The sequence below is a fragment of the Phocoena phocoena genome, chromosome 3 (genome assembly GCF_963924675.1).
Source record: "Phocoena phocoena chromosome 3, mPhoPho1.1, whole genome shotgun sequence".
NCBI lineage: Eukaryota > Metazoa > Chordata > Mammalia > Artiodactyla > Phocoenidae > Phocoena > Phocoena phocoena.
The window spans coordinates 613464-638185 of record NC_089221.1 but is presented as its reverse complement, the minus strand read 5'-3'; the positions used below and the strand labels follow the sequence as shown (position 1 = coordinate 638185).

Here is a 24722-nt window from a genome sequence, read left to right as displayed (position 1 = left end):
GCCCCCTGACCCGGAAGCGCCGGCGCCGGCGGGCGGGTCACTTCCTGTCTCGGCGCCCGCTTCCGGCGCGATCCCTCAAGCTCCGCGGCGAGGCGGGCGGAGAACCGGGGCCGGGGCTCGGCGGCCACGGTGCGGCAGGGCTCGCTGCTGCCCTCGGCGCCGTCGCCATGGGCAAGAAGCACAAGAAGCATAAGGCCGAGTGGCGCTCGTCGTACGAGGGTGAGGCGGCGGACGCGCTTTGTGACGCCGGGAGGGCGGACGGGCGGGCGTTCGAGGCGGCGGGGATCCCGGGGACGAGAGCGGGGGTCCGGGGCCCGCCGGCGGGGGTCTCGGGGCCGCGCCTCTCAAGCGTCCATCTAGCTCTGGCCGCATCCTGGAGAGAAGCGCTGAGCACCTCTGTGGTTCTTCGTCCGTGTTTCCCGAGGTCTTCTCCCGCCTTTCCCGCCTGTGCCCTGGTCCGGCAGCCCCTGGTCCCGGTGTCAGGGACCCCGCACGGGGACTGCTGCAGGACAGGAAGGGGGTGACCACGGGCCGGGACCTGGGGGTAGAGGATGGTGCGCCTGGGCCCCAGGCGTGGTCTGGCTCCTCCCCCCTGACAGTGACCCAGAGATCTCCTTGCAGCCCCCCTGAGAATGTCTGTGGGCGAGAGGGAGGGAGCTCCCCACCTGTCTTTGCCCCCAGCAGCATCTTTCGCTGTTGGTTTTGGCATTCCCCTGCTGTCCACCTGAGCTCAGCCGATCCCCCCACCTTCCTGGGCCTCTGTGTCCTCCCGGTGACACCCGCCCCGGGCCCGCCGTGCTGCCGACAGGGCAGCAGTATGCGTCTCTGAGCGCCCTGAGCACACGGTGAGGGTCGCCTGCGTGTCCACAGACTATGCAGACAAGCCTTTGGAGAAGCCCCTGAAGCTGGTGCTCAAGGTTGGAGGAAGTGAAGTGACAGAGCTCTCAGGGTCCGGCCACGACTCCAGTTACTACGATGACAGGTCAGACCACGAGCGAGAGAGGCACAAGGAGAAGAAGAAGAAAAAAAAGAAAAAGTCGGAGAAGGAGAAGCACCTTGACGATGAAGAAAGAAGGAAGCGAAAGGTGAGCGAGGGCGGCCGAAACCCCTGGGGGGCAGGTGGAGCAAGGGCTTCCTGGCCTGCGGAAGCGGAAGCGAGTGTTCTGTTTCTCGGAGGGTGCGCCGTGCGGAGGTCGGTTGCTTCGGTTTTGGCTCTTTGCGCATCGTTTCTTGTCTGGCCCCTGGGGGGCGGGTCTTTGAAGGGTGGTGGCCTGGAGTAAGAAGGGGGTCTGGAAGAGGGCTTTTCTCTCTTAGCTTTCCCTGAGGAACGCGAGGTCTGTTAACAAGTGCTTCATTGCTCTCGCTGCCTTGACCCTGCCTCACAGGAAGAGAAGAAGCGGAAACGGGAAAAGGAACACTGTGACACAGAGGGAGAGGCGGACGACTTTGATCCGGGGAAGAAGGTGGAGGTGGAGCCGCCCCCCGACCGGCCTGTCCGAGCGTGCCGGACACAGCCAGGCAAGTGGCGGCGTTTTCAGAGACGTCCTGGAGCTTTGGAGCTTGTCGCTGTGAACTAGTGGTTGGCATCCGCCCTTCAACTCTTGGGAGAAGCATAGGAAGGAAGGAACAGCACTTTCTCTCCCAGGGCCTCACACAGAGTAGCTGGATGGACCTAAGGTTCTTGCCGTCCTCTCTGAACTTCTAGAGCAGGGCTTGGCCCACCACTGCTGGCCTTTTTTTTTTAAAGCCCAGGAGCTAATGAGAAGCTCATTGTGGACGGGAGGAGGCTAGTGTTGGCATCAGTCACTCAGGACATCATCCCCCCCTGGGAGCTATGCTGGCTCCAGCAGAGGAAGGCTTCTGGCGTGCTCGGGACGCTCTGATCTGTGTGTGGTCGCTTCCCTCAGAGGCCGTCAGGTAGTCGGGAGGTGCTGAACTGGAGGCAGGTTTGTTCTGCAGGGATTTCTTCCTTGGCTTGGGGTCTGGCCACCTTTGAGTTGCCGGGGTTGGGGGGGGGGAGGTACTGTATGGCAGTGTGGGGTTGCTGCTTCCTGGCAACACCCTCTCCTGCGGGAGTCATGGCTGTAGGGAACAGGTGGGACTCAGGGCCCTTGGGCCTGCTGTGGACAGAGGAGGTCAGGCACAGAGCCTCAGTGCCTCAGATGAGCGCACCTGAAGTTACTACGGTTACTAGTACTTGCTAGCTTAATCTGCCTAGCGGCCTGTTGGAGGTCATGCGTTCAGCCCCTGCCCCAGCGTACCTGAAAAACTCACGCTCAGACGATGCTCTCTTGGACCTGTCCTGATCACTCAAGAGCGTCACTCTTGGGACCCGCAGGTCTGCACTCGTGTTGCCCTTCAGCCCAGAAGTGAGCCATTTCCCCAAGGAGCTCTGGTTGCTTGGTGGAAAACAGCATTCAGAATGCCAGATCTGGGCGCTGGGTGTGGGCCTTGGGGGACAAAGCTAGGGAGGACCATTTAACACATACTCTTGCGGAAGGAAACCTGTACCGACATCTGCGTTCACGTTCCCTGAAAACCGCGTTTTTCACGCTGTGGGCCCAGAGACGTGGTTAACAATTGGAGTCCTCACAGGAACTCTCATTTTTATCCCCATTTTACAGATAAACAGAGGCGTGCCCAGAAGTTTAGGCCCGTAAACGATATCAAGTACAACGATATCGGTGCATCCAGGGTCAGCTTCTATGTCCAGAGCCTTCGTCTGCTGCTGCATACCTTGTGTGGAATGTCCCAGGCCCAGGAGTGATGGGGGCTGGAGACAGGGTGATGAGTGATGGCTCTACATCACTGTTTGAGAGGGGTGTTGGCAGTCTGAGGGGTTTAGGGGACCAATGCTGTGGGTGCCCTTTTTCACCCTGCTGAGCTTTGTGGGATCTGCTTATCTATTTTTTTTTTTTTTTTTTTTGCCATATGCGGGCCTCTCACTGTTGTGGCCTCTCCCGTTGCGGAGCGCTGGCTCAGCGGCTATGGCTCACGGGCCCAGCCGCTCCGCGGCATGTGGGATCTTCCCGGACCGGGGCACGAACCCGTGTCCCCTGCGTCGGCAGGCGGACTCTCAACCACTGCGCCACCAGGGAAGTCCCCTGCTTATCTTTATATCCAGTTCCCATTTGAACCCACAACATTGTAGAACGAGAAATAGATAAATAAGTATTACGAAATAGGAGTTTGTTTTCTGGTGAAGTGATACCAAAATCCTTTTGTTCAATTTTATTTTTTCACTTTTGAAATCGTCAGCTGAAAATGAGAGCACGCCTATTCAGCAACTACTAGAGCATTTCCTCCGCCAGCTCCAGAGGTAAAGAGCTTTTCTAAAGGGTTTGTGCCAGGGGACATCTGAGGTGTCTTCTGTCTCTGGTGTTCTTGCCTCACCCCTGTCACCTGTGAAGCAAGCACTTCACCTTCACTGGGTAACACTCATTCGGGGCGGTGGGGCACTGCCATGTGGGAGCAGAGCTGGGAGGGCTCGAGAACACCTCCTTCATCTCCTCTGAGTCTGCACCGGTTGTCAGACACCCTGATGTAGAGTCATGGCGGGAGCCGGGATGGTAGTTTTGTACTTTTCAGTGTATCCAAAATACCACAATTTTAAAGAGCATAAATTGTATTTGTTATTTTAAGAAACAGATCTTAAGATCTGGTTAATTGTGTCAAATTTTTAACTGTGAGGGGTTTTGTTTAGAAATTTAGATTTCAGGGTTTTTCCAGTTTAAATGAAGATGTTTGTGTTTTCAGAAAAGATCCTCATGGATTTTTTGCTTTTCCTGTCACGGATGCAATTGCTCCTGGATACTCGATGATAATAAAACACCCGATGGATTTTGGCACAATGAGAGACAAAATTGTAGCTAATGAATACAAGTCAGTCACGGAATTTAAGGTAAATTCATTTCAGCTCCTGAAGTAATTGTTAGGAGGCTCCATGTGTCTTCATGTCCAGTAGACACTTCGTACATCTTAGGTTGTTTCCAGTTCCAAGTTTTCGTGGGTGTTTCTACGTTGGGTTGACGTTTCGCCAGCATAGGGGTTGGTTGTACTTTTCTCAGTATTTCGGTCTAGAAGCTGGCCTGTATGTTAAGTGCTAGTAGACGTGTTTCTTTTTAAGTTACTGTTTTGGCATAAACGGACATGTTGGGTCAAGCGAGGATGTGTTCGTTTTGGCCTGGCCCCAGAATGGGTATTTTTAGAAACATAATTTTCCTTATCTTAAGAACCGGGAGTTTAAATTTTTTAGGATAACAAATCTTCATGTCTCCTGGCTACTCTGTTCCTAACTCCCTGTTTCTCAGCACTGGCTGTGAGAGGGAACAATTGCTTATTGGCTTTCAGATTCGGGGGAAGATCAAAACAAATGCTTGACAACATTGACAATAATGTCACTTAGAAAAAGGCATTAGGTTTCTTAGTTCTGTTAACTTTGGAAAAGCTTGGCTCTTCTGTTTGTATTTACTGGAGACCTTACTTACTGAAAGGGTTTGCTGACCTGCAGAAACAGCACAACAGACTAAAGGGAGGGTGGGAGAAAAGGAAAGTTTTCATAGGAAGGTCACGCACTACTCCTGTGGGCAATAATAATCCACGTCCTAGAGGCGACCTATCTACCTGCAGGCCCCTAATTTGGTCACTCACCCAGTGACAAAGCCAAGACGTGTCCTCCAGAGTGTTCTGAACCTGTCACAGTTGGGCCTTGTGACAGAGGGACTTTATGGCCTCAGTCCCAGCCCTGGGGACACCGGCCGTGACTGGTAAGGACTCCAGGTGGCACACGCTGCGTTAGCGGTCATCCATCCTGAGGTCTGACTCACCTGTGACAGGTGTATTCTAAGGAATTTGGCTAGGTGGTAAAATGCTGATATTTCCAAGCATTTACTTTTATTGTAAGTTTTTCACTAAGGCTCTTTATTTTAGAGGAAAATGTTTTTCTAATGGTACTAGAGTCACTGTCTGTAGACAGAATTTTAAATCCTATGGTAAAATCCCAGAGGTAGAGGACATGCCCACCTCTCAGTTAATCCCTCTGCTTTTGCTTAAAAGAACTGGTTGTTGGTTTTTGTTCCTATTAATGTCTGAGTTCCTTCCAAAGAGAGGGAATAGGGTGGGTCGGGAAGGAAGCAGAGGGAACCAGCATTTTACTCCTGTGAAATGTGTGTATCACGTTCAGAAAGAAGTTACACACTTTGGCAAGCTTCTCACTGGAATATTTTTCATACAAGTAAAGACTGATGAACAATTATGAAAATTTCTCAGAGTTTTTAAAAAGTACTCTTTAATTACTCAGCCATAAAAAAAGAATGAAATATTACCATTGGCAGCAACATGGATAAACCTAGAGACGATCATACTTAGTGAAGTGAGTCAGATAGAGACGAACGTTACACGACATCACTTGTGGAGTGTAAAAAATGTAACAATCCATGTACAAGACAGCGACAGACTCACAGGCATAGAAAACAAACTTACAGTTACCAAAGGGGACAGGCATGGGGGGGAGCATAAATTCGGACTTTGGGATTAACAGTTACAGACTATTATATATAAAAAACAGATAGGCAACAAGCATTTACTACATAGAACAGGGAACTATATGCTCAATATCTTAATAGTAGTCCGTAGTGGAAAATAACCTGTGAAAGTTCATATAAATTAACAAAGGTTACTCCTTGAATTAGAGAGCCAAATTGTTTTCCACTCTGTTTCAGCCACTTCCGGCCTCTTGATAGAAACCTCGACTCTCTGTTGTTATCTGTGGTGTTTCAAACTTGATGCATTCTTTTTTCTTTTCAGGCAGATTTCAAACTGATGTGTGATAATGCAATGACGTACAACAGACCAGAGACCGTGTACTACAAGTTAGCTAAGAAGATCCTCCACGCGGGCTTTAAGATGATGAGCAAAGTAAGGGACCCTCTAACAGCGAGCGAGGAGCCTCGGCTGTGAGCATCCTCCTCCACGATCCTTGTGCCTAAACAGAAGCTCACAGTGACTGGCATGCTTCCATCCATCCGCCCCTGGCCACGGCGTGGACCCTCTGCTCTAGGGTAGCCCCCCAGCCAGCCGCTCTCCCCACGCCCCTCTCCTGCAGGCGCTCTCTGCTCTCTGCTCCTGCCCCAGCTGCAGGGTCTCGCGTAGGGTTGGTGCAGAGTTCCAGATCTGTTGGTGTCGCTGGGTCACAGCCTGCGTTGCGGGCTTGTTTTACGTGCTTGCCTCTCTGAATCCAGACAGCCATCCCGGGCATCCCAGGTAGCTTCCCCGACCTCTCCCGTGAGCCAGGCTGCATGTATCACGCATCTAGGACCAGTGCCTTGGGCCTGACCAGCCCATAGGTGAGGTGCATCCCCACCGGCTCTGAGCACTCCCGGCCAATTGGCACGTCCTTTGGTGCCGCACCCCGTGGCAGCTTAGCTGTTAGGCCAGGTGAGGCTGTGGCCACCCATCCCATCCCATCGTCATGGTGCCTTGGCCGGAGGGAGAGGTAAAGTCCCTGCTGCTCTGTCCTTTCTGATTCTAGGAGCGGCTGTTAGCTTTGAAGCGCAGCATGTCGTTTATGCAGGACATGGATTTTTCTCAGCAGGCAGCTCTTTTGGGCAACGAAGACACAGCCGTCGAGGAGCCTGTTCCTGAAGTTGTGCCCGTACAAGTAGAAACTGCTAAGAAATCCAAAAGGCCGAGTAGAGAAGTCATCAGGTAAAGGACCGCCCACCGTGGGGGCCAGGGCTCTGTGGGGAGCAGGTGACGAGCTGGGCCTCGCGGGTCTGTGCAGCCTCTGTGGACAGGCTGCCTGCGTTGCTGGCGGGAGAGTTTGCTCTTTGGAAGCCGAGGGCCATGTTTGTAGCCCCCAGGCTTTCAAGGCAGCTGGGACAGGCCCTGGACCCTGTGTTCAGAGGGAGGCGACCCTTCTTCCCTGCCCACCTTGGGAATGAGGTGGCCGCGGTGGGTGCAGGGAGTGTCAGAAGACCCCGAACCCCGGGGTCAGTTGTGAGGGGTGCGGCTCTCTGTTCTGTGACCCACACTCTCCGCGTGCCAGTGCACAGTGACTTGTCCTGGAAGAGAGTCACTGTCACCCTGACGGACCCCCGCCGGCCGGCCGGCCACACGCACGCTCTGTTCCGGGTGTGGTTTGCCAGGCCCAGCCGTTCGGCTCTGCTGTGTCCACTGCTGACCAGTCGCTGCTATTCCCACACTCATGCTCTGTGTGAATATTTGTTGACCCCTCACTCCCAGGACATGCCCTCCTGCGTAGGACGCGCATTGGCGACCTGGGCTTGCCCGTTGCAGGCTCTGCGCGGGTGTGCTGCTTCGGGCAGACAGCTGCGAGAGGGCGGGCTCCCCGCGCCGGTCGCTGTGAACCTGGGCCTGAGCGAGGGCCTTCCACAGGCTCGAGAGCCCCAGGAGGGCTCACCCCAGCCCCACAGTTCCTTGCAGGGGCTCAGCGCCTCTGCTTCTAGAGCCTTCCACTGGGAGGGGGTGGGGGGCACCTCCCTCGGGCGCTGGCAGTCCGCTCTTCCTCTGCCTCTGCGGTCTTAGGCGCCCTGGGTCCCGGGGGGCTCTCCAGCCCAGGCTCACTGCCAGCGCCCCAGCCCCGCGTGGGATTGTCATTTTTTTACTGGCGCCTCGAGTGGCACTAACCCGTGAGGCCCCTGTTGCCGAGACACAAGAAACGTGGAGCATCTGCTTGGCTTGTACTTTGTCGTCTTAGCGGAAGCGTCGGAAGTAGAAGGAAGGGAGCTACAGTGCGCTCTGCGCTGCCCTGTGCCGCGCCCTGGCGTGGCGTGAGGGACGGACTGTGGGGATGAGGGGTGAGCGTGCCCACGTGCGGCCCGTTGACTCCTGCCTGTTTCTGCCTCATAGCTGCATGTTCGAGCCGGAAGGAAACGCCTGCAGCCTGACCGACAGCACCGCGGAGGAGCACGTCCTGGCCTTGGTGGAGCACGCGGCCGACGAGGCCCGGGACAGGATCAACCGGCTGGTCCCCGGTGGCAAGGTAGCACTCCCGAACGGGATGGCTGTGTTTCTGCCAGGACAGTGGCACGGCCGTCACGAGCAAGAGGTTAGCCGGTCATTACGAGCATGTGGTCGGAGTCCCGCTGGTGTCCCGGCGGCGCTGTTGTCACCGGAGGGGTCTGCTCCTCGTCCCCACTGGCCGAGGTAGCCTGCTGGCCGGTCTCCCGGAGGGCAGGGAGGGACTCCAAGGGCACCTCAAGGACAGGAGGGGTGTGGTTGTGTGCGGGCCGCCTGCCCGCAGGGGCACTAACCTCTGTCCCCGGGCCGAGGCCAAGCCGGCCAGGACTCTCCGCTGTAGGTGAATCCTTTCCCCTGTGTGCTCATGTGTCCGTGACCCAGGTGTGAGCCTGTGCAGAGGGCTGCTGGTCCTCACGAGGGGGCCCGCCCTCTTCTGAGCACCTTCTCTGTCACACACAAGGTGTCCTCCATCCATGCATCCAATAGAAATAGCGTGAATCACCCACGTGTGCGGCTTTAAACTTCCTAGTAGTCGTATTAGCAAGGACACAGATGAAATTAACCCTAGTGATTAGTTTGACGTGATACGTCTAAAATTTTATTTCAACGTGCAGTCTGTGTAAAGACGTATTACAGCTTTACTTTTTTTTTTTTGTACTAAGTCTGCGAAACATGCGTTGGAATTTACATTTTACATGAAGTTTGAAGTGGTAACAATTTGGATGTGCCAGGTTATATGAAATATGTTACATTTTACGCCACGTGTTTCTTTTTCTTTCCAATGTGCCTTCTAGAAAGTTTGAAGTTGCCCGTGTGGCTCACGTGATAGTTCTTTCTGTTGAGCTCGCTTGTCTGCACTCCTGTGGCCTTTCAGCCCTGGAGTCAGCATTTCTCCGAGGAGCCCTGGTTCCCTAGCGGAGAGCGGCATCCCAGACCTAGACCTGAGTCCTGGTGGACAAAGCTAGGAAGGCCCCGTCCGTCCGTACAGCCTGTACTGACGTCTGTGTTTACGTTCACTGAACACCGAGTTTTCACACGGAAACGTCCAATTCCGTCCAACACCAGTGGGTCTGCTTTGCTTTTCCCCCTTACAGTTTCGCAGTTCCACCGTGAGAAACCCGACTTACGTCGCTTCTCCGTCCCCCTCAACCCCGTGCCCTACTCACCCTGCTCGGATGCTGGGCCCCTCGCACACACGGACCCACGCGGCAGCCTCCCCTTCCTGGGCCCTCCCGACAGCCTGTGCTGGGGCCGCTCTTGCGCGCAGGCTGGTTTTCAAACGGAGATGAGTTCCCACGGGTGTCAGAGGTGGATCTCTGGTCTCCTTGACCAGGCCCCGACCCAGCTCGCTGTGCTCGGGCCTCTGACTGCTGGAGAAGGCTGTTTCTAGGGTTCGCTCTCTCTCTTCAAAGCTCCTGTTTGGAGCCCGTCCCAGAAGTTCTTCGATCGCACACGTGTGCACGTGGCCTCTGTTCACAGGGAAACGAGTAACTTCGTGGCCTTTTAGGATTCAGGCTGCCCTCGGAGGCCTCTGTTCTGTTGGTGCCTCGGTGGAGCCCTGGGCCAGGGGGCCGGGGCCATCCGGAGAGCGGGCGCTTAGGCGTGCTTCCTTGCAGATGGGCTACCTGAAGAAGAACGGGGACGGGAGCCTGCTCTACAGCGTGGTCAACACGGCCGAGCCGGACGCAGACGGTGGGCGGCTCACACGCGCTCCCCTCACCTCTGTCCCGTTCGGTGACCTTGCATCTCATGGCCTGCCCGAGATGCCCCTTTTCCCTGGTCACAACGCTGTGGTGAAGTGTAGATAAAGGCGTGTCCAGTCTCCCACACAGCGGGACGCAAATGTGGTCAGTGGACCGCGGGCGGCCATCCAGTGGGGCCAGACATGCTGGTCAGACCTTTCGGACCAAGGGCCCCAAGCCCCAAGCGCTTGGGGTCGCGCTCCCCAAAGCTGCAGCAATGCCCTGGGGGCTGGGTTTGCCTCACAGCGCAGCTGAGGCTTCTCTGTTGGAACCGGGGCACGGGGCTCTGCCCGCCCTCGAGGCTAGAACGAGGCAGGCATTTGCCCCACACAACCTGCTTGGCAAGTTGCATTAGGGAAGCTTTCGAAGGAGGCATGAGCTTCCTTGAAGGGAGGGTCCATCCAACCTGTACGGCCACGGCTGTGGTCTTTAAAGTACTTTTACACTTCTCCATCTTCTGGAAAAGTATTTCAAAGGCTTGTCACACACACACAGCAGGTGAAACACTCCCCTTGTTCTCACCTGCGTGGATGTGGGATGGCTCTCACGGCCCAGTGTGCCCCTCGGTGCTTCCCCGCCACCGCCAAGATGAGCAGGGTCACTCAGTGTCCTCTGATGGATGAGGGGGACAAGCGTTGGCCACTGCTTTTGACCTTCAGTTGGAGTGAATCATAACGTTCTCGTTAGAAGAGAACAGGCGAGCTGGTCAACACTTAGCAAGAGAACGTGAGATTGAGGTTCAGATTGGGGATTTGAAGGGTCCTGCTCAGGTCACGTGAGTAACTTGAAGGGTGAATTCGGCGTAGGAATTGCCCTCAGGCTGCTCTGTCGCGCTTGTGACACGTGGCCCAAGGTCTCTCGGAGGTGGTGAGCGGTAGCTTGGGTTTGGGAAGGTTGCGTTGCCCTGTGGTGGGCAGCCCGCTGGCCTGTCGTCATGAGAGCTGGGGCACTAAGGTGAGATCCGGCCGTAGACGGGCACAGGGAGCCCCGGGCCCGCCCTCCTGCATGCCCTCATCACTGCCTGGGGCTGGGGGCTCCGGGTCACCTGCTCACGGCCCTGGTGCCCTTGCAGAGGAGGAGACGCACCCGGTGGACCTGAGCGCGCTGTCCAGCAAGCTGCTGCCCGGCTTCACCGCGCTGGGCTTCAGGGAGGAGCGGAGGAGCAGAGGTGAGCGCCCCAGGGGCCCCGGCTCACCGTGTGGGCGCCGCGTCGGCGCCTGGTTTGGAACCTCATCTTACAGGTCAGGTCCCGGGAAGTGCTGGGAATCGGGAGCCCACCGGGCAGGTGGGCAGGTGCCGCCTCTGCCGCTGGGGGGCGGGGCCTGCACTCGGCAGCCGCCTGCGTGTGCGGTTTACGTTTCCTCCAACAGGCTGTCACGCTTCATCCGTTGGAGGGGTCGCGAGGCTGCCTGCGGCGGGGACCCTGCGCGAAGGGCGGGAGGACGCGTGGGGCTCACGCTGGGCCCTCTGGCTTGTGCGGCTCCTGCGTGACCTCCCCGTCCTCGGAGGACGCGGCGTGGGCGCGGCGGCGGCGGCGCAGGGTCGCGGGGCGTGGCCCGCGTGTGCCCGCAGCCCTGACGCCGCCCCGCCCCGCCCCCCCAGTCACCTTCCTGTCCGGTGCCAGCACCGCCCTGTCCACGCACAACAACTCAGTGTTCGGCGACTTGAAGTGCGACGAGGTGGAGCTGCTGTACTCGGCCTACGGAGACGAGACGGGTGTGCAGTGCGCGCTGAGGTGGGCGGCGGCGCGGCCCTTGCGGGCAGGGCTGGGGGCCGTGCGCCGGCCGTCCCGCGGCAGCGGCAGCGGGGCCGGGTTGTTTCCAGTAGACCTCCGCGGCCACCGCGGGCGGCCCTGAAGCTCGGGTCACTCGCTTGGTCGGGATTTGGAGGTGATGACGGTCCGGGCCGGAGCCACGGGAGCCCGTGTGTGGGACGGCCGTGCGCCGTCAGGGAGAGCCGGGGTCGCGGCTGTCCTAAAGAGGGTCTCGTGGCTGCGTGACGGCTCCGGCCGCCAGAACAAAGCGGCTCGTACAGCACGCACTCACGGCCTCCAGGACTGGAGGCCGGAAGCCGAGGTGCAGGTGCGGGCAGGGCAGCTCCTCCCGCGGCCTCTCTCGCCGGTGTGCAGACAGCCGTCCCCCGCACCCTCCCCCGGCTTCCCTCTGCGCGTCTGTGTCCTGAGCTCCCTTCCTCTGGGGACACCAAGGTTAGGCGCCCCCCTAAAGACCTGATTTTAACTTAATCACCTTTAAAGGCCGCATCTCAAAATACAGTCACGTTCTGAGGTACGGGGGCTCAGGGCCTCAACGTGTGAGTTTTGGGAAAGCGGTTCAGCCCCAGCTGTGATTAAAATGTGATGTTAAAATTAGTGATAGCGTATTGTATTTCTGTAGGACTGTTTTCGTATTTTTTGTTTTCTGAGACGAAGTAAAAGTGGATCATTCTTTGAGATTTTTCGGGGTTTCCTATGGGGAAAGTAACGATTTTGCTAGTCTCTGAGAAATAGAGTCTTCCCATATCAGATCTTTGTTTTATTCCAAAGAGAATACGGAATATCTCTGAAGAGCACACAACAAGAAATCAGTTAGCCCCTGACACAGTAAATGAATACCTAACTCTGATTTTTGTGCGAAAAGAGAAGTGGAGGTAAAGAAGCGAGGAGGAAGCTGCAGGTGGGAGGCTCGTGTCCCGAGTGGTGGCCCTCTCCTCGGGCCACCACTCCGCTCTGGGGGCACCACTCCCCGTGGTTCAGACAGCAAGTGCAGCCGGCACGAGCTCGCCCCCGGCGAGCTCAATATATGACCTTCCACGAGCTCCTGGAAGGCCTACGGATCCCGGGCCGCCTGAACAGCCCGGGAAGCAGGCCGCGCCCTCCGCGGTGCCAGCGCCCCTTCTCCCCCGGGAGAGCTGCCGCTCGGCCCTGCTCCCCACCCCAAGGCTCCTGGTGGAGACCCTCCAGGCCCGCAGCCCTCCCCGCCCCACGTGAGGGCCTTTGCAGTCCGGGGCCCCTGCTGGGACTTGGCCTGGCTCTGCTGCTTGGCCTGTGGGTTCTGTTCCCGGCCTCCTTTCCAGATTTGCTGTTTCGTCTTGTTTTGGATTTTCAAGTATTCACACGGTCCAGAGATCAAAATGACACTCAGGGTGCACGTGGGGAGTCTTGCTCGCGTACCTGCCGCCCTGCTCCCCGGCGTGCAGCCCTCCGCAGCACTCTCTCCTCAGTCTCCCTGTGTTTCTAAATCCAAAGCGCGCAGAACGGAGTACGCTGCTTTTGTGAAAGCTGGCGTGAGCTGTATCGGGATGCGGATGCGTGTTCTTCGCTTCGCTCTTTAACTCTTCTGGGTCCCGGGCCGCTCTGATGCAGCCTGTTCTCCGCTCCCCAAACCGCTGCACCTGGAGGGCTGTAGCGCTCAGCGAGAGCCTGTCCTGTGGGGGGGGTGTCGGGGGGGCGTGGGCACGGAGGGCGGCTTCCAGCCTGTTCTCTCGCGGCCCCTCCCAGCCTGCAGGAGTTTGTGAAGGATGCCGGGAGCTACAGCAAGAAGCTGGTGGATGACCTCCTGGACCAGATCACGGGCGGGGACCACTCGCGGATGCTCTTCCAGCTGAGGCAGGTGGGTGCGCTGGGCCACTCCTGTGCCCGCCAGACTGGGCGCTAGGGGATGTGCTGTTTTCAGGTGGTCGGGGGCTGTTTCTCCCTCACTGCTACTATTTATTCTTTGTTTTTACTTTAGTCAGTTATCTTTCAGAGAAATTTACAGAGTTCCTCTCTGTCTGGCACGTATTCTCCATCAGTCTCTAGACCTACCATTCTTTCATCTGCTGTCACTTTTCTTCGTCCTGAAAACTTTCCTTTGAAGTTTCTTAAAGGACAGATTTGCTGGCTGCGAATTTACTCAGCTTTTTTTTTATCTGAAAAGTGTCTTCGTTTTCCTTCGTTTTTGAAAGTCACCTTCCCGGTGTGGAATTATAGGGTGACATTTTAGCCTCTACTTAAAATGGTCGCTTACTCGCTTTGTTTCTGAGGAAGTGTCTGCAGTCATTTTTATCTTTGTTTTCCATTTTTAATGTGTCTTTTTTGGGTCAAGATCAAGGATTGGCAAATTTTGGCCCATAAGCTAAAAATGTTTTTTACAGTTTTTGAAGATTTAAAAGAAAAAAAGAAGAACGTGCTACAGACCGTGCGTGACCGCAAAGCTTCAGATATTTGCTCTCCAGCCATTTGGAGAAAAAGTGCTGCCTGTTGCTCTGGACACTTGAAAATTATAGTTTCTATAACTGACGTACATCCGTTTACTTTTGGTGTTTTTTCGTGTGCTTTTCTTGTCTTTATTCTGCTTAACGTTTGGTGAGCTTCTTGGGCTTCTCGGTGTATAGTTTTCATCAAACTTGGAATATTTTCAGCCTTTATTTCTTCAGGTATCTTTTTTCTTTTTTGTGTGTGAAGTCTAGATTGTGCTTTTATTTCTTAATCATTTTTTTATCGAAGCATAGTTGATGTGCAATGTTACGTAAGTTTCAGGTATACGATATAGCGATTCACAGTTTTTAAAGTTTATATTCCATTTCTAGTTATTATGAAATATTGGCTCTATTCCCCGTGTCGCACAGTACATCCTTGCAGCCTATTTGTGCAGGGTAGTTTGTACCTCTTACTCCCCTATCTTGCCCCTCCCCCCTTCCCTCGCCCCACTGGTTACCACTAGTTTGTTCTCTGTATCTGTGAGTCTGCTTCTTTTTTGTTGTATTCACTGGTTGGTTGTGGTTTTTAGGTTACAAATATAAGTGATAACACACAGTATTTGTGTTTCTTTGACTTATCTCACGTAGCATAAAATTCTCCAAGTCTATCCATGTTATTGCCAGTCGCAAAATTTCATTCTATTTTATGGCTAGATCGTACTTCGTTGTATGTATATGTGTGTATGTGGGTGGGGGTATATGTGTATATATATATATATATATATATATATATATATATATATATATATATATAAATATACATATACACACATATGCACGCACCCACATACACCACATCTTTTTTATCCATTCATCTGTTGATGGACACTTAGGTTGCTTCCATGTCTTGGCAAACATAAATAATCTTCTGTGAACGTTGGAGTGCACGTATCTTTTCGAATTTGTATATATTTTGGATATATACCCAGAAGTGGAATTGCTGCATCACGTGGTAGTTCTGTTTTTAGTTTTTTTGAGAAATCTCCATACTGTTTTTCCATAGTGGCTGCACCGATGTACATTGCCACCAACAGTGTAGGAGGGTTCCCTTTTCTCCACGCCCTCTCCAGCATTTGTTATTTGATGACAGCCACTCTGACAGGTGTGAGGTGATCTCATTTTGGTTTTGATTTGCATTTCCCTGATGATTAGCGACGTTGAGCATCTTTTCATGTGCCTGTTGCCATCTGCAAGTCTTCTTTGGAGAAATGTCTGTTTAATTCCTCTGCCCATTTTTTAATTGGGTGGGCTGTTTTTCTGATGTTGAATTGTATGAGCTATTTATGTATTTGGGATATTAATCCCTATTGGTCATATCATTTGCAAATATTTTCTCCCATTCAGTAGGTTGTCTTTTTGTTTTGTTTATAGTTTCCTTTGCTGTGCAAAAGCTTTTAAGTTTAATTAGGTCTCATTTGTTTATTTTTCCTTTTATTTTCTTTCCTTTAGGAGACAGATCCAAAAACAAAAATATTGCTACGATTTATATCAATGTTCGGCTTATGTTTTTTTCTAGGAGTTTTATGGTTTCTGGTCTTACACTTAGGTCTTTAATCCATTTTGAGTTTATTTTTGTATATGGTGTTAGGGAGTGTTCTGATTTCATTCTTTTACATGTAGCTGTCCAGTTGTCCCAGCACCACTTGTTGCACAGACTGTCCTTTCTTGCATTGGAAGAAGTAATATGGTTAAAACGGCCATGCTATCCAAGGCAGTCCACAGATTCAGTGCAATCCCTATCAAAATACCAGTGGCATTTTTCACAAAACTGGAACAGATAATTTTAAAATTGATACGGAAACACGAAAGACCCCAAATAGCCAAAGCAATCTTGAGACAGAATAGCTGGAGGTATCATACTCCCAGACTTTAGACTGTACTACAAAGCTAGAGTAATCAAAACAGTGTGGTATTGGCACAAAAACAGACAGATCAGTGGAACAGAATAGAGAGCCCAGAAATAAACCCCCCCACTTATGGCCAATTTATGACAAAGAAGGCAAGAATAGTTTGATCAATTTTCTGAATGAACTGTGTTCAGAGTGGCATAATTTCAGATGTGCCATAGCACAAATAATATCCAATAATGAAATATATATGTCAGCAGAAGTTCATGTGAGGAAATAGACGTTAAAATAATGGCAGTATTTAGTTTTGTACTTAAGAGTTGTGAAGCTTTTAACACAAGCGAGTCTCAGAAACATGATCTTGAGCAGAATCGCAGATGGAGAGCGCACAGGCTGAGTAACTTTCCAGGTTCACCCACAGAGCTAGGGTGGTTTCACACCGTGCTCCTGCCAGATCACAGGACACGGCTCAGCGCAACCTTTGTGCTTCGTCAGAGTGGTGGTCACAGGGGTGGTCAAGTGTACGCCCTCCCCTGGCGCTGAGCCGGCCGGAGAGAAGGGTGCCTGGCCTGTGGCCCCATCCCTGCGAGGGCGGTGGCATCACAGGCGGGATCCAGTTGGTCTCTGGATCTCTCTACCTCCTGGGTTAAACCGTCTTCCAGGTTAAACCATTGGCTGTTTTTCCAACGTCTGACTTTCCTCTCTGGTGTTCTGCCCCCAGGGATGCAGACGCAGGTTGGGGTGCTCTCCTTGGTGTCCACCTCACCCCAGGGTGGTCTCGTGAGCCGGGCCCCGCGGGCCGTGTGATTCACAGTGCAGCACGACCCCACGAGGGCCAGCTCGGAGCAGCGGATGAGCCGCGTCCGCCTCACGCGTGGGCGGCTGGCTGAGCGGTTCTGTGTAAAACTGTTGTGGAACACTGGTTCTTGTCTCTTGCTTTGCAGAGGAGAAGCGTTCCGACGAAGCCTCTGGATGAAGTAAAGGTGCGTCTCGTGGACAAGTTAGTAGAAACCTAATGGTTTGGGTTCCTGTGAGGACAGCTGTGTTTGGCCTTTGAAATGGTTGAGATGCTTTATTTAGAAACTGGCTGCGTTGCTGATGGGGAATCTTAAGTGGTGGTCCCCCCATCCCGACTGTGATGACTGGACTGAGGGTGTGGGCACAGCACATTCCTCCAAATTGGACAGAGGGATTCACGGGCTGGAGGGGCGGCCCGCAGGGTGAGCAGGGGTCTTCCGGTCCTCCCAGAAGGCGGGCTCGCCGGCGGACACGTGCTGTCAGCTGGGGCGTCCCGGGGCCTCGCCAGCGCCGGGGCGGGCACTGTCTGAGGAAATGCTCCGCTGCGGTCCGGCCGTGGTTTCCTCATCCTGCCCTGGGGTGACTTGGAGCACTTGTGGCCCCCAGCTTTGCACGCGGCCACGTGGGCAGAGATGCCAGGACTCTGGGCAGGGTGTGGGGGCCTGGACTCCAGGGGTCACCTGGCCTTGGTGACCGGGGGGCCCACCCAGGGCAGAACGTCAGGTGCCTGTAAGGTGGGGGCCCTTGGACGGGCAGAACTGGAGAAGGTGCCAAGGGCATCTCCCCTGGGTGCGCGGGGCGGCCAGGGTTCTGCTCGGGTCTCTGTCTGGGCTACACAGACACGTGTGGCATTGGGGGCCAGCCTCACACAGTCTGCGAGGAGCTGGGATGGGCCGCAGGCTGCCTTGGGCAGGGACCCGGCCGCTCTGGCCCGCAGCAGGGCCTCTGTGGGTCAGCCCAGAGAAGGAAAGAGAGTGCGCTGCTCTGGAATCTGCCGCCTTATCTCTTAAGTTCCTGGAAGGTAGCCTGGTCCTTCAGGTCTTGGGTCTCTCTCAGGTCCCCTCAGCGCCTGTAGGTCCCCAGAGACCAGCAGCCTTCATTGCCGGTCCAGGTACAGGCATCCACTGGGAGCTCACCCCTGGGCTGCGGTGTGGGCTCTTCGGGGTGGACACGACGCGACAGGCCTGGCCTCCCCGTGGCTGGCAGGCCGTTACATCCGTGTCAGCTGCCTCTCCTTTCCTGTCTCGCATCACTTGTCTCCTGCAGGTGGGGGACCCTCTCGGGGATGGTGGCTCCACCCTGGACTTCATGGCCATGAAGTCCTATTCGGACGTCTCTCTGGACATCTCCGTGCTCGGCTGTCTGGGTAGGTTGTGCCGGGTACCTCCCGGGGGGCAGGGTGGCTCGTCCCTGCCCATTGGCCGCACAATGAAGACCCGCATCCTCAGGACCCCCCAGGTGACTCCAGATGGGGCCTGCCCGGCTCTCCTGTCTGACCTCAGGCCCCATCCTTGGGAATCGTCTGTCGGGGTCCCGCCCCCGTTAGTGCATCGGTGTGCTCACCACCGTCGTCCACGTGTGCCTACCGGGCTTGCCCCCTCGGGGAAGATGCTTGTGTGCCGACGAGGCCCTCCCAGCCCCTCGTGGCCAGTGGTTTCCGTGGCGCGTCTCCTCCCCTCCCCCTTCAGACCTGCTGGACGTGCTGTGCGCGCCCTCGGTGGTCTCGCCCAGGGCAGTCCCCCAGGGGGCCTGTGGCAGCCTCTGGAGGCGTCTTTGGCCTCACCCTTGGGACCTGGTGCTTCTGGTCTCAAGTAGACAGAGGCCAGAGGTGCTGCCGACCGCCCTGGAGCCCCGGAAGAGCCCCAGCAAGAATGGCCTGGGCTGCGGCCGGGGGCTGCGGCCGGGCCCCGCCTGCTGTTGGAAGTGGACCTCGTCACCCCGTCGTGAAGGGCGTCAGGCAGCCTCGCTCCGTCACGCAGCCTGGCAGGCCCTGCTTCTGGTTGAAGCGCGTCAGACCCTTGGTGTTCAGTGCGGTTGTGGATAGGACTGTGCTCCAGCCTGCCGTCCGGCTGTGTGCTGGTTTCCCAGCGGTTCAGGGGTCCCCGGGACCACCCCCAGGTGTGATCCTTAGGACCCCAGGACTCGGAGGGGCCCGGGGGGGTGTTGCTGCGGGAGACCCGGCCCCAGCTGCCAGCGCCCTCCCCACGAGCCCCCGGCCGGAGCTGTGACGACCGGCACCCTCTGCTTGGCCCAGCCCCGGCCCCAGACTCCCAGCAGGAAGGCAGGGGCCCAGGACAAAGCACACTGTGGCCCAGACGGTCTGGCACGGCGACCCCTCGGTCACTCAGGCGGTGGGAGCCAGCCAAGGGCCGGTCTGGCTTCTGAGCAACCGTTCTTTTTCCTCTCGCGGAGTCTGAGGCTTTCTCCATTTTACCTGGTTTTGGTAGTTTGGTTACAGCAGCCCTGGTTTGTTCTCCTTTAGGTTTATTCTTCACGGGTTGCGTTTCGTCGTTGGGCCTGGGGTTTGGAGCTGAACGTGGGGAGTCTGGCACCCCCCTGAGCCCGACTCTGCCCATCTGCCTTTGGTCTTCTCTCTGCTTGGTTTCGGGCCGTGGCGGGCGGAGTCCTGGGGGCGCTGGGCGCCCTTCTGCTGACCTGTCAGTCTCCTGGGCTCGCCGTAGCTGCCGTTCTCTTCACCCCCAGAAGCTCCACCCACTCTTCCTGCGTCGTCCCCCTCTTGCCTCCGGTCACGTGTCCTTTGCCTTTGGAACACGTGGTGCGTGTTCCTAATCTCTGTCCCCGCGTCTCATTCGCAGGGCTCTCCCCCGGTGGGGCTGCGCGTCCCTGTTTCTCTGCCTGCCTGGGCGTGGCTGGCGGGATGCGCTGGATTTAGTCGGCGCCTTTGCACGTGCCGGGCGCCGTTCCGATGGTCGTTAGGCAGCTTGGGGCGTCGGGCCCTGTCCGGGTTTTTCTTAGGCCGTCTTAGGGTACAGAGCCAGGTCAGTGCAGGGTGGACGTGGTCCCACCATTAGGCCGCGCCCTTCCGGGGGCTTGGGCCGCAGGTGACCACAGCATGTGTGCGGCTCTTGACCCCCCAAGAGGCCACCCTCACACTGGCGCAGGGCAGACTCGGCCAGGCATTCGTCGTCCTTGGTGCGCGTGGTGACGGGCGAGCGTGGCTGCGGGTGGACGGGCTGGCCAGCCTCCGCATCCCACCGTCCCGTGTGTGCAGGGAAAGTGAAGAAGGAGCTGGACCACGACGACGGCCACCTGAGCCTGGACGAGACCACGAAGCTTCTTCAGGACCTGCAGGAGGCGCAGGCAGAGCGTGGAGGCTCCCGGCCGTCCTCCAACCTCAGCTCCCTGTCCAACGCCTCTGACAGGGACCAGCGCCACCTGGGTGAGGCCGCCTTGTGCAGAGTGGCGTGGGCCGCGGCCGGGAGGGCCCTGGCCCCTGGGGTTCCCGGGCCAGGCGGCTGCACCGAGGTGAAGGCTTTGGGTGGGACTCGGTCTAGGGATCTGGGGGCTTGGCTGGAAGGCGCCGCAGGTCCTGTGTCAGGAGCCCCCAGCCGTGGACCTGCCAGCCTCCGGAGTGAGGGGTTGGGAACGTTGCTTTCTTTCTGCTGTTCCTGAAGCAGCGTGTGGACAGGTGTGTTCCTGCAGGACCCTCGTGTGGGGAGAGCACAGGACCTTGCCTGGCCTGGGAGTCCCCTGTTGAACCAGTGAGGGTGGGCGGGTGTGTCGGGACCCCGCCCGGACAGTGCGTCTCCTGGCTGCTTGAATGCGCTAGATGAGTCCTCACGCTGCTGTTTCAGTTCCCAGATACAGACAGCGAGTTACTCTTTCAATGTAACAGATCCGGGCGTTCGGGGGAGGGGCGATGAGTGTTCACCTGTAGAGGTTTGGCTAAAATTGTCTGAAGGACCAGCATTTTGGTCCCGTTAACCTTGTGAGAAAGGCACGTGAAGGAGCTTCCAGGTGACCCTCGGGCAGCTCCAGATATGAGGGCCCCAAGGTCCTGGTGGACTCAGGGTGACACTGGGGCTCCTCTGGAGCCTGGGGTTGTCGGAGGCCCCCGGCCGAGGAGCCTTCCTTCCTGCAGAAGCAGCAGCCCTGCTGCGTGGAGGCTCGGGGCCCCCTTCCTGGGGCCATCGGGTGGCCCATCCCTGGGAGCCACGGCTCGGGGCTGAGGCGCGGGCTCAGCTGGCTGCAGCCACGCGGACGTTCGTGTTCAGCACACGTGCGTCTGTCGCTTCTAAAGTTGTCCCGTGGAGCAGGGATGCCCCTGAAGGAGGGTCATGAGCTGCGCGCATGTGGCAGACCCTGGGGTGACGACACGTCCCTTCTCTCCCGTGACTGCAGGAAGCCCTTCTCGCCTCAGTGCTGGGGAGCAGCCCGAGGGGACCCACGACCCGTACGAGTTTCTTCAGTCCCCAGAGCCCGCAGCCTCCACAAAGAGCTAGCCCTGTAGGTGGCCTTTGGTGGTTTCTTATTTTGTAAGCTTTTATTTGCATGTACAGAGTTTTTGTCATGAGACGAAGACTTTCATTTTGTCCCCTTTGGCATGCGGGAAGCAGCCCCGGGAGGTGGTGACTTGTCTGTCATCGTGTTAGCCGCGCTGGGATGCAGCGTTTCTGTGAATGGCCCTGTGCGTCCTGAAGAGTCGGAGATCACTCGTAAAGGGTGTGTGACCAGATGCCGGGAAGCTGCTGTGGTCTGTCTCTGAGCTTCTCGGTGGCGGTGAAGTCCTCCTCTGTGCCTGTGTGGACGCACCTGTCTGCCCCGCGTCCTCTGGGAGAAGCCCTTGGGAGGCAGACGTGGGTGCGTCTGTCTCTGTTCCCTGCGGCATCCTACACGTTCCCGCCCCGCCCGTGCCCCACGTCCCCACCTTTCCCAGGCGGGTCATGGCGGGGGCCGTGTGGGGGCAGGGAGTGAGGGCAGCGTCCCCGTTCTCTGAGCCTTGTGCTGAGAGGGGCACCCCCTGCTGACAGCTGGCCTGTCCTGCTGGCCATGGTGAAGGGTTAAGTGTCCGAAAACGCTCTTTGTTCTGGATGTGTTTACTGGAAGCCTGTTTGTATTTGCAGAATGTAAATACAGGTCTTAATAAAAAGATACACAAAGAGTGTCGTTACGCATAGTTATTTACAGCACTGCTAGGTGCCCCCTTTTGCGTGACTTAGTAAAAACGCTTGTCATGTGAGCTGGATGGCATTCCTTCTTCCTAGCCCCGTCTGCTGTGGTCTCCTCCACATCTGGCCCGGTTCTCGGCACCGCAGTGACGTCCGGGGTCACGCCCATCCCCGCACAGTTTCCTGTTCTGTTCCTTTGCCGTGAAACGTAAAACCGGAGCCTCCGTTACCTCCCGGGGCAGGGTCAGTCCTGGGAGAGAGGCGTGTGGCCGAGAGGCCAGGGAGCAGGGCTGGCTGCCTCGCTGTCTGGACAGACGAGGATCCCCGTGAGCACCGGGGAAAGGGGAGCACGAGGCATCTCACAGGTGAAGCGTCAGGAGCAGCTGTGGCTGCTGTGAGTTTATCAGCAGGGCTGGTACGGAGCAGACGCCCGGGGCAGGCTGGAGGGCAGCCGTCCTCCCTGCCTACACAGGGCCGCAGCCCGGCCGCAGAGCCGGGCCCGAACCCTGTGGCTGGCCCTCCAGTGCCCTGCAGGGCCCCCCAGCCCCCCACCTCAGCCACCGCCCCAGCTGTGGGGAGGCCGGGAGGGGCAGGATCTGGATTTCCACCCTTGGGATGGCAGTGGGCTCTGCCCCCAGCAGGGCTCAGGAGGCCGGGACCCCTGCGCATCCCAGGCGGGGTCCCCACGGTGCAGCCCCGCGGGCGTGGCCTCTCCTTGGCCCGCAGCCGGAGTTCTCCAGTAGACGCCAGCGTGGCGTGGGTTATAGCACATGAGGGCAAGGCCACCGAGACACAGTATGAGTCCCTGGAGCCCAGACTCCCCTGAGGGCGTGGTCTCCACCACAATGGCCGTGTCAGCTGTGAACACAGGAGGTGGGACCCGTGCCTTGGTGCACGCGGCAGGGTGTCCCAGGGACCCGCACTCACCAGACGGACGCCTTGCCGCTCGGAGCTGCATGCCCGCTGGGAAGGAGGGCCCTCCGACCAAGGCCCCCGTGTTTTCGTAAACCGCCATCTCTCAAATTTCAGAGCGTTCCATCACCCCGAAAGGAAACCACCAATTGGCCGCCACCCCCAGGTCCCCCTCCTCCCACCCTTGGAAACCACTCTGCGTTCGGTCTCCGCGGACGTCCCTGCCCTGGACATTGTGTTCAAGTGGAATCACGCACTCTGCGGCCTTTTGGGCCTGGCTTCTCTCAGCACAGCTTTCAAGGGTCATCCATGTTGTAGTAGGTGTTAGTGGGGCCCTGCGGGTGACCTGCCCTCGCCACAGACCCTCCTGGGGGTGTCGCGGCCATGAAGCCAGGGGACCTGGGGCCTCCGTGCCAGGCCCTCTGCCTAAGGAAGCCGGCAGGATCCCAGCCGAGACGCGCAGGCACTCCTGGTCAGAGTAACTGCCCAGCTGGCTGGGGCGGAGGGGGCTGGCTGCAGGCCTCATGGGGGACTGTTGACTCCCCGGAGAGAGAAAACAAAAGGCTGCTTCTGGAGGCCGCCTGGGCGGCAGTGCGGCATGGCCAGCGTCCGTCATCTACAGCGCTTTTCTACTGGAAGCTTCCCTTAGAACAAGGCCTGTGAGGGGCGCGTGCGTGCGCCGGTGGGCACTGTGCCAGCGCCCGCACCTGCCCCGTGCTCCGCCCGCCGCCGTCTCAGGCGTGGCCACTCCCCCTCCGCGCCCACCTCGGCCCCCACCTGGGCTGGAGACCCTCCCAGTGAGGGCCGCTTTCCTGTCCCGGGTGCGCACAGGCAGGCTTACAGAGCGCTACTTATCACAAGAGCGTGAGTGCCCCGAACTCCAGGCCTGTTGATCCATCCCTCCGTGAAGACCAGGTGGGGGGTCTGGGTCGGGGAGGGGACGACGCAGCAGTTTGGGGACAGGAGCGGGCCGAGGTGGGTTTAGGTGTGGAGAGGCCTGGCTGCCCCGGCCGAGGATCGTGGCTGTGCATGTTCACGTGGCGAGCGGGCCCCGAGTTTGTAGCTTTTACAGTTGTTCCATGGAGCAGCGATGCCCCTGAAGGAGGGTCATTTCTCCAAAGTGTGAGCAGCTGAGTTCACTGCACCCTGGGCCAGTCGGGAGGCCCTCACGACTGCAGACTTGGGGTGCCCTGGGAGGTGAGCGCCTGCCCCTCAGTCCCAGGTGGCCTCCTTCAGAGTCACGGGCGATGCTCTGGGGCCGGCTGGACTTGGGGGGCACTTGGTGTTGAGGTCATCAGCCCCCCAAACCCCGAGGGTGCGGACTCCCCTGCACCGGTCACCGGCCTCACGTGTGTTTCTGGAGAAGCGTGTTCTGTGCAGGAGGCTGTGGGGACGTTCCTCTTAACCAGAAAGCACTCTGAAGAGCCGTGAGGACACGCTGACCAGCAGCCCGGGCGATGCCTGCTGCAGGCAGGAGCTGTGGCTGCCGCGGGGCTCCCAGGGCCCGGACCTTGGGAGAGGGAGGGCACGGAGTAAGCGCCACGCTGTCTGCGGGGCCGAGCTGTGCCTTCAGTCACCAGAGCTCACGGCTCGGACGCTCGCCACAGCCCGCGGCCTCTACTGCACGGCGGGCTGGATTCTGGCGATCACACCCTGCTCGGGCGGCCTGATGGTCTGCCCTGGGGCTGCCTGGTCCCGTCCTGGCGCCCGCCTCCCTGGGAAGTGCGTTCTGGGTGGAGGTGCCAGCCTGGGCCCGCTCACGGCGGGCACCGCGCGCAGAGGCCCTGGAAGCAGCCTGCAGCCCCTCATTCCCTGGGGCCCCAGGTGGGCGATCCCGGGAGGCCTGTGGCCCCCCACGCCCCTGCCGGCTGTGGTCAGCCGGGATTTCCAGGATGGGCATCCTCATCCCGGTGGTGCGGTGCTCCCAGGACAGTGCCGTCGGGTCAAAGGCAGCACTGCAGTTTGAGGGAATGGACACCAGGTGAGCGGGGAGGGGCCGGTCAGGCTGGGGCACAGGGCTGACCAACAGCAGAGTCAGCCTCCGTCTCTGCTGCTGGCCCAGCAGAGGGTCCCTGACC

The 24722-nt window shown here is 57.5% G+C and overlaps 1 protein-coding gene across 5 annotated transcripts; it reads left to right on the top strand.

The window, feature by feature from the left end:
• Nucleotides 1–70: 70 nt before the first annotated feature.
• Nucleotides 71–21066, top strand: BRD9 (bromodomain containing 9). 5 transcript variants are annotated; one of them, XM_065873517.1, is made up of 17 exons: nt 168–219; nt 871–1085; nt 1386–1522; nt 2820–2821; nt 3259–3319; nt 3757–3901; nt 5806–5916; nt 6590–6705; nt 7870–8002; nt 9597–9672; nt 10795–10890; nt 11325–11457; nt 13219–13330; nt 16750–16788; nt 17870–17969; nt 19836–20003; nt 20966–21066. In XM_065873517.1, the coding sequence occupies exons 1-17, from the start codon at nt 168–170 to the stop codon at nt 21064–21066; spliced, it is 1797 nt and encodes a 598-aa protein (XP_065729589.1). The 5 variants fall into 5 exon arrangements, with proteins under 5 accessions (XP_065729590.1, XP_065729589.1, XP_065729587.1 ...); XM_065873515.1 differs by having other exon boundaries at nt 6530–6705; XM_065873518.1 differs by lacking the exon at nt 2820–2821 and having other exon boundaries at nt 71–219; nt 1386–1518.
• The last annotated feature ends 3656 nt before the right edge of the window (nt 21067–24722 follow it).

Bases quoted from the DNA above. Each gene is read 5' to 3' on its own strand.
- BRD9 (XM_065873515.1), top strand. From the start codon at position 168: ATGGGCAAGAAGCACAAGAAGCATAAGGCCGAGTGGCGCTCGTCGTAC. The intron at 6,706-7,869 runs GTAAAGGACCGC...TCTGCCTCATAG, and splicing joins CCGAGTAGAGAAGTCATCAG to CTGCATGTTCGAGCCGGAAG. The intron at 13,331-16,749 runs GTGGGTGCGCTG...CTTGCTTTGCAG, and splicing joins TGCTCTTCCAGCTGAGGCAG to AGGAGAAGCGTTCCGACGAA.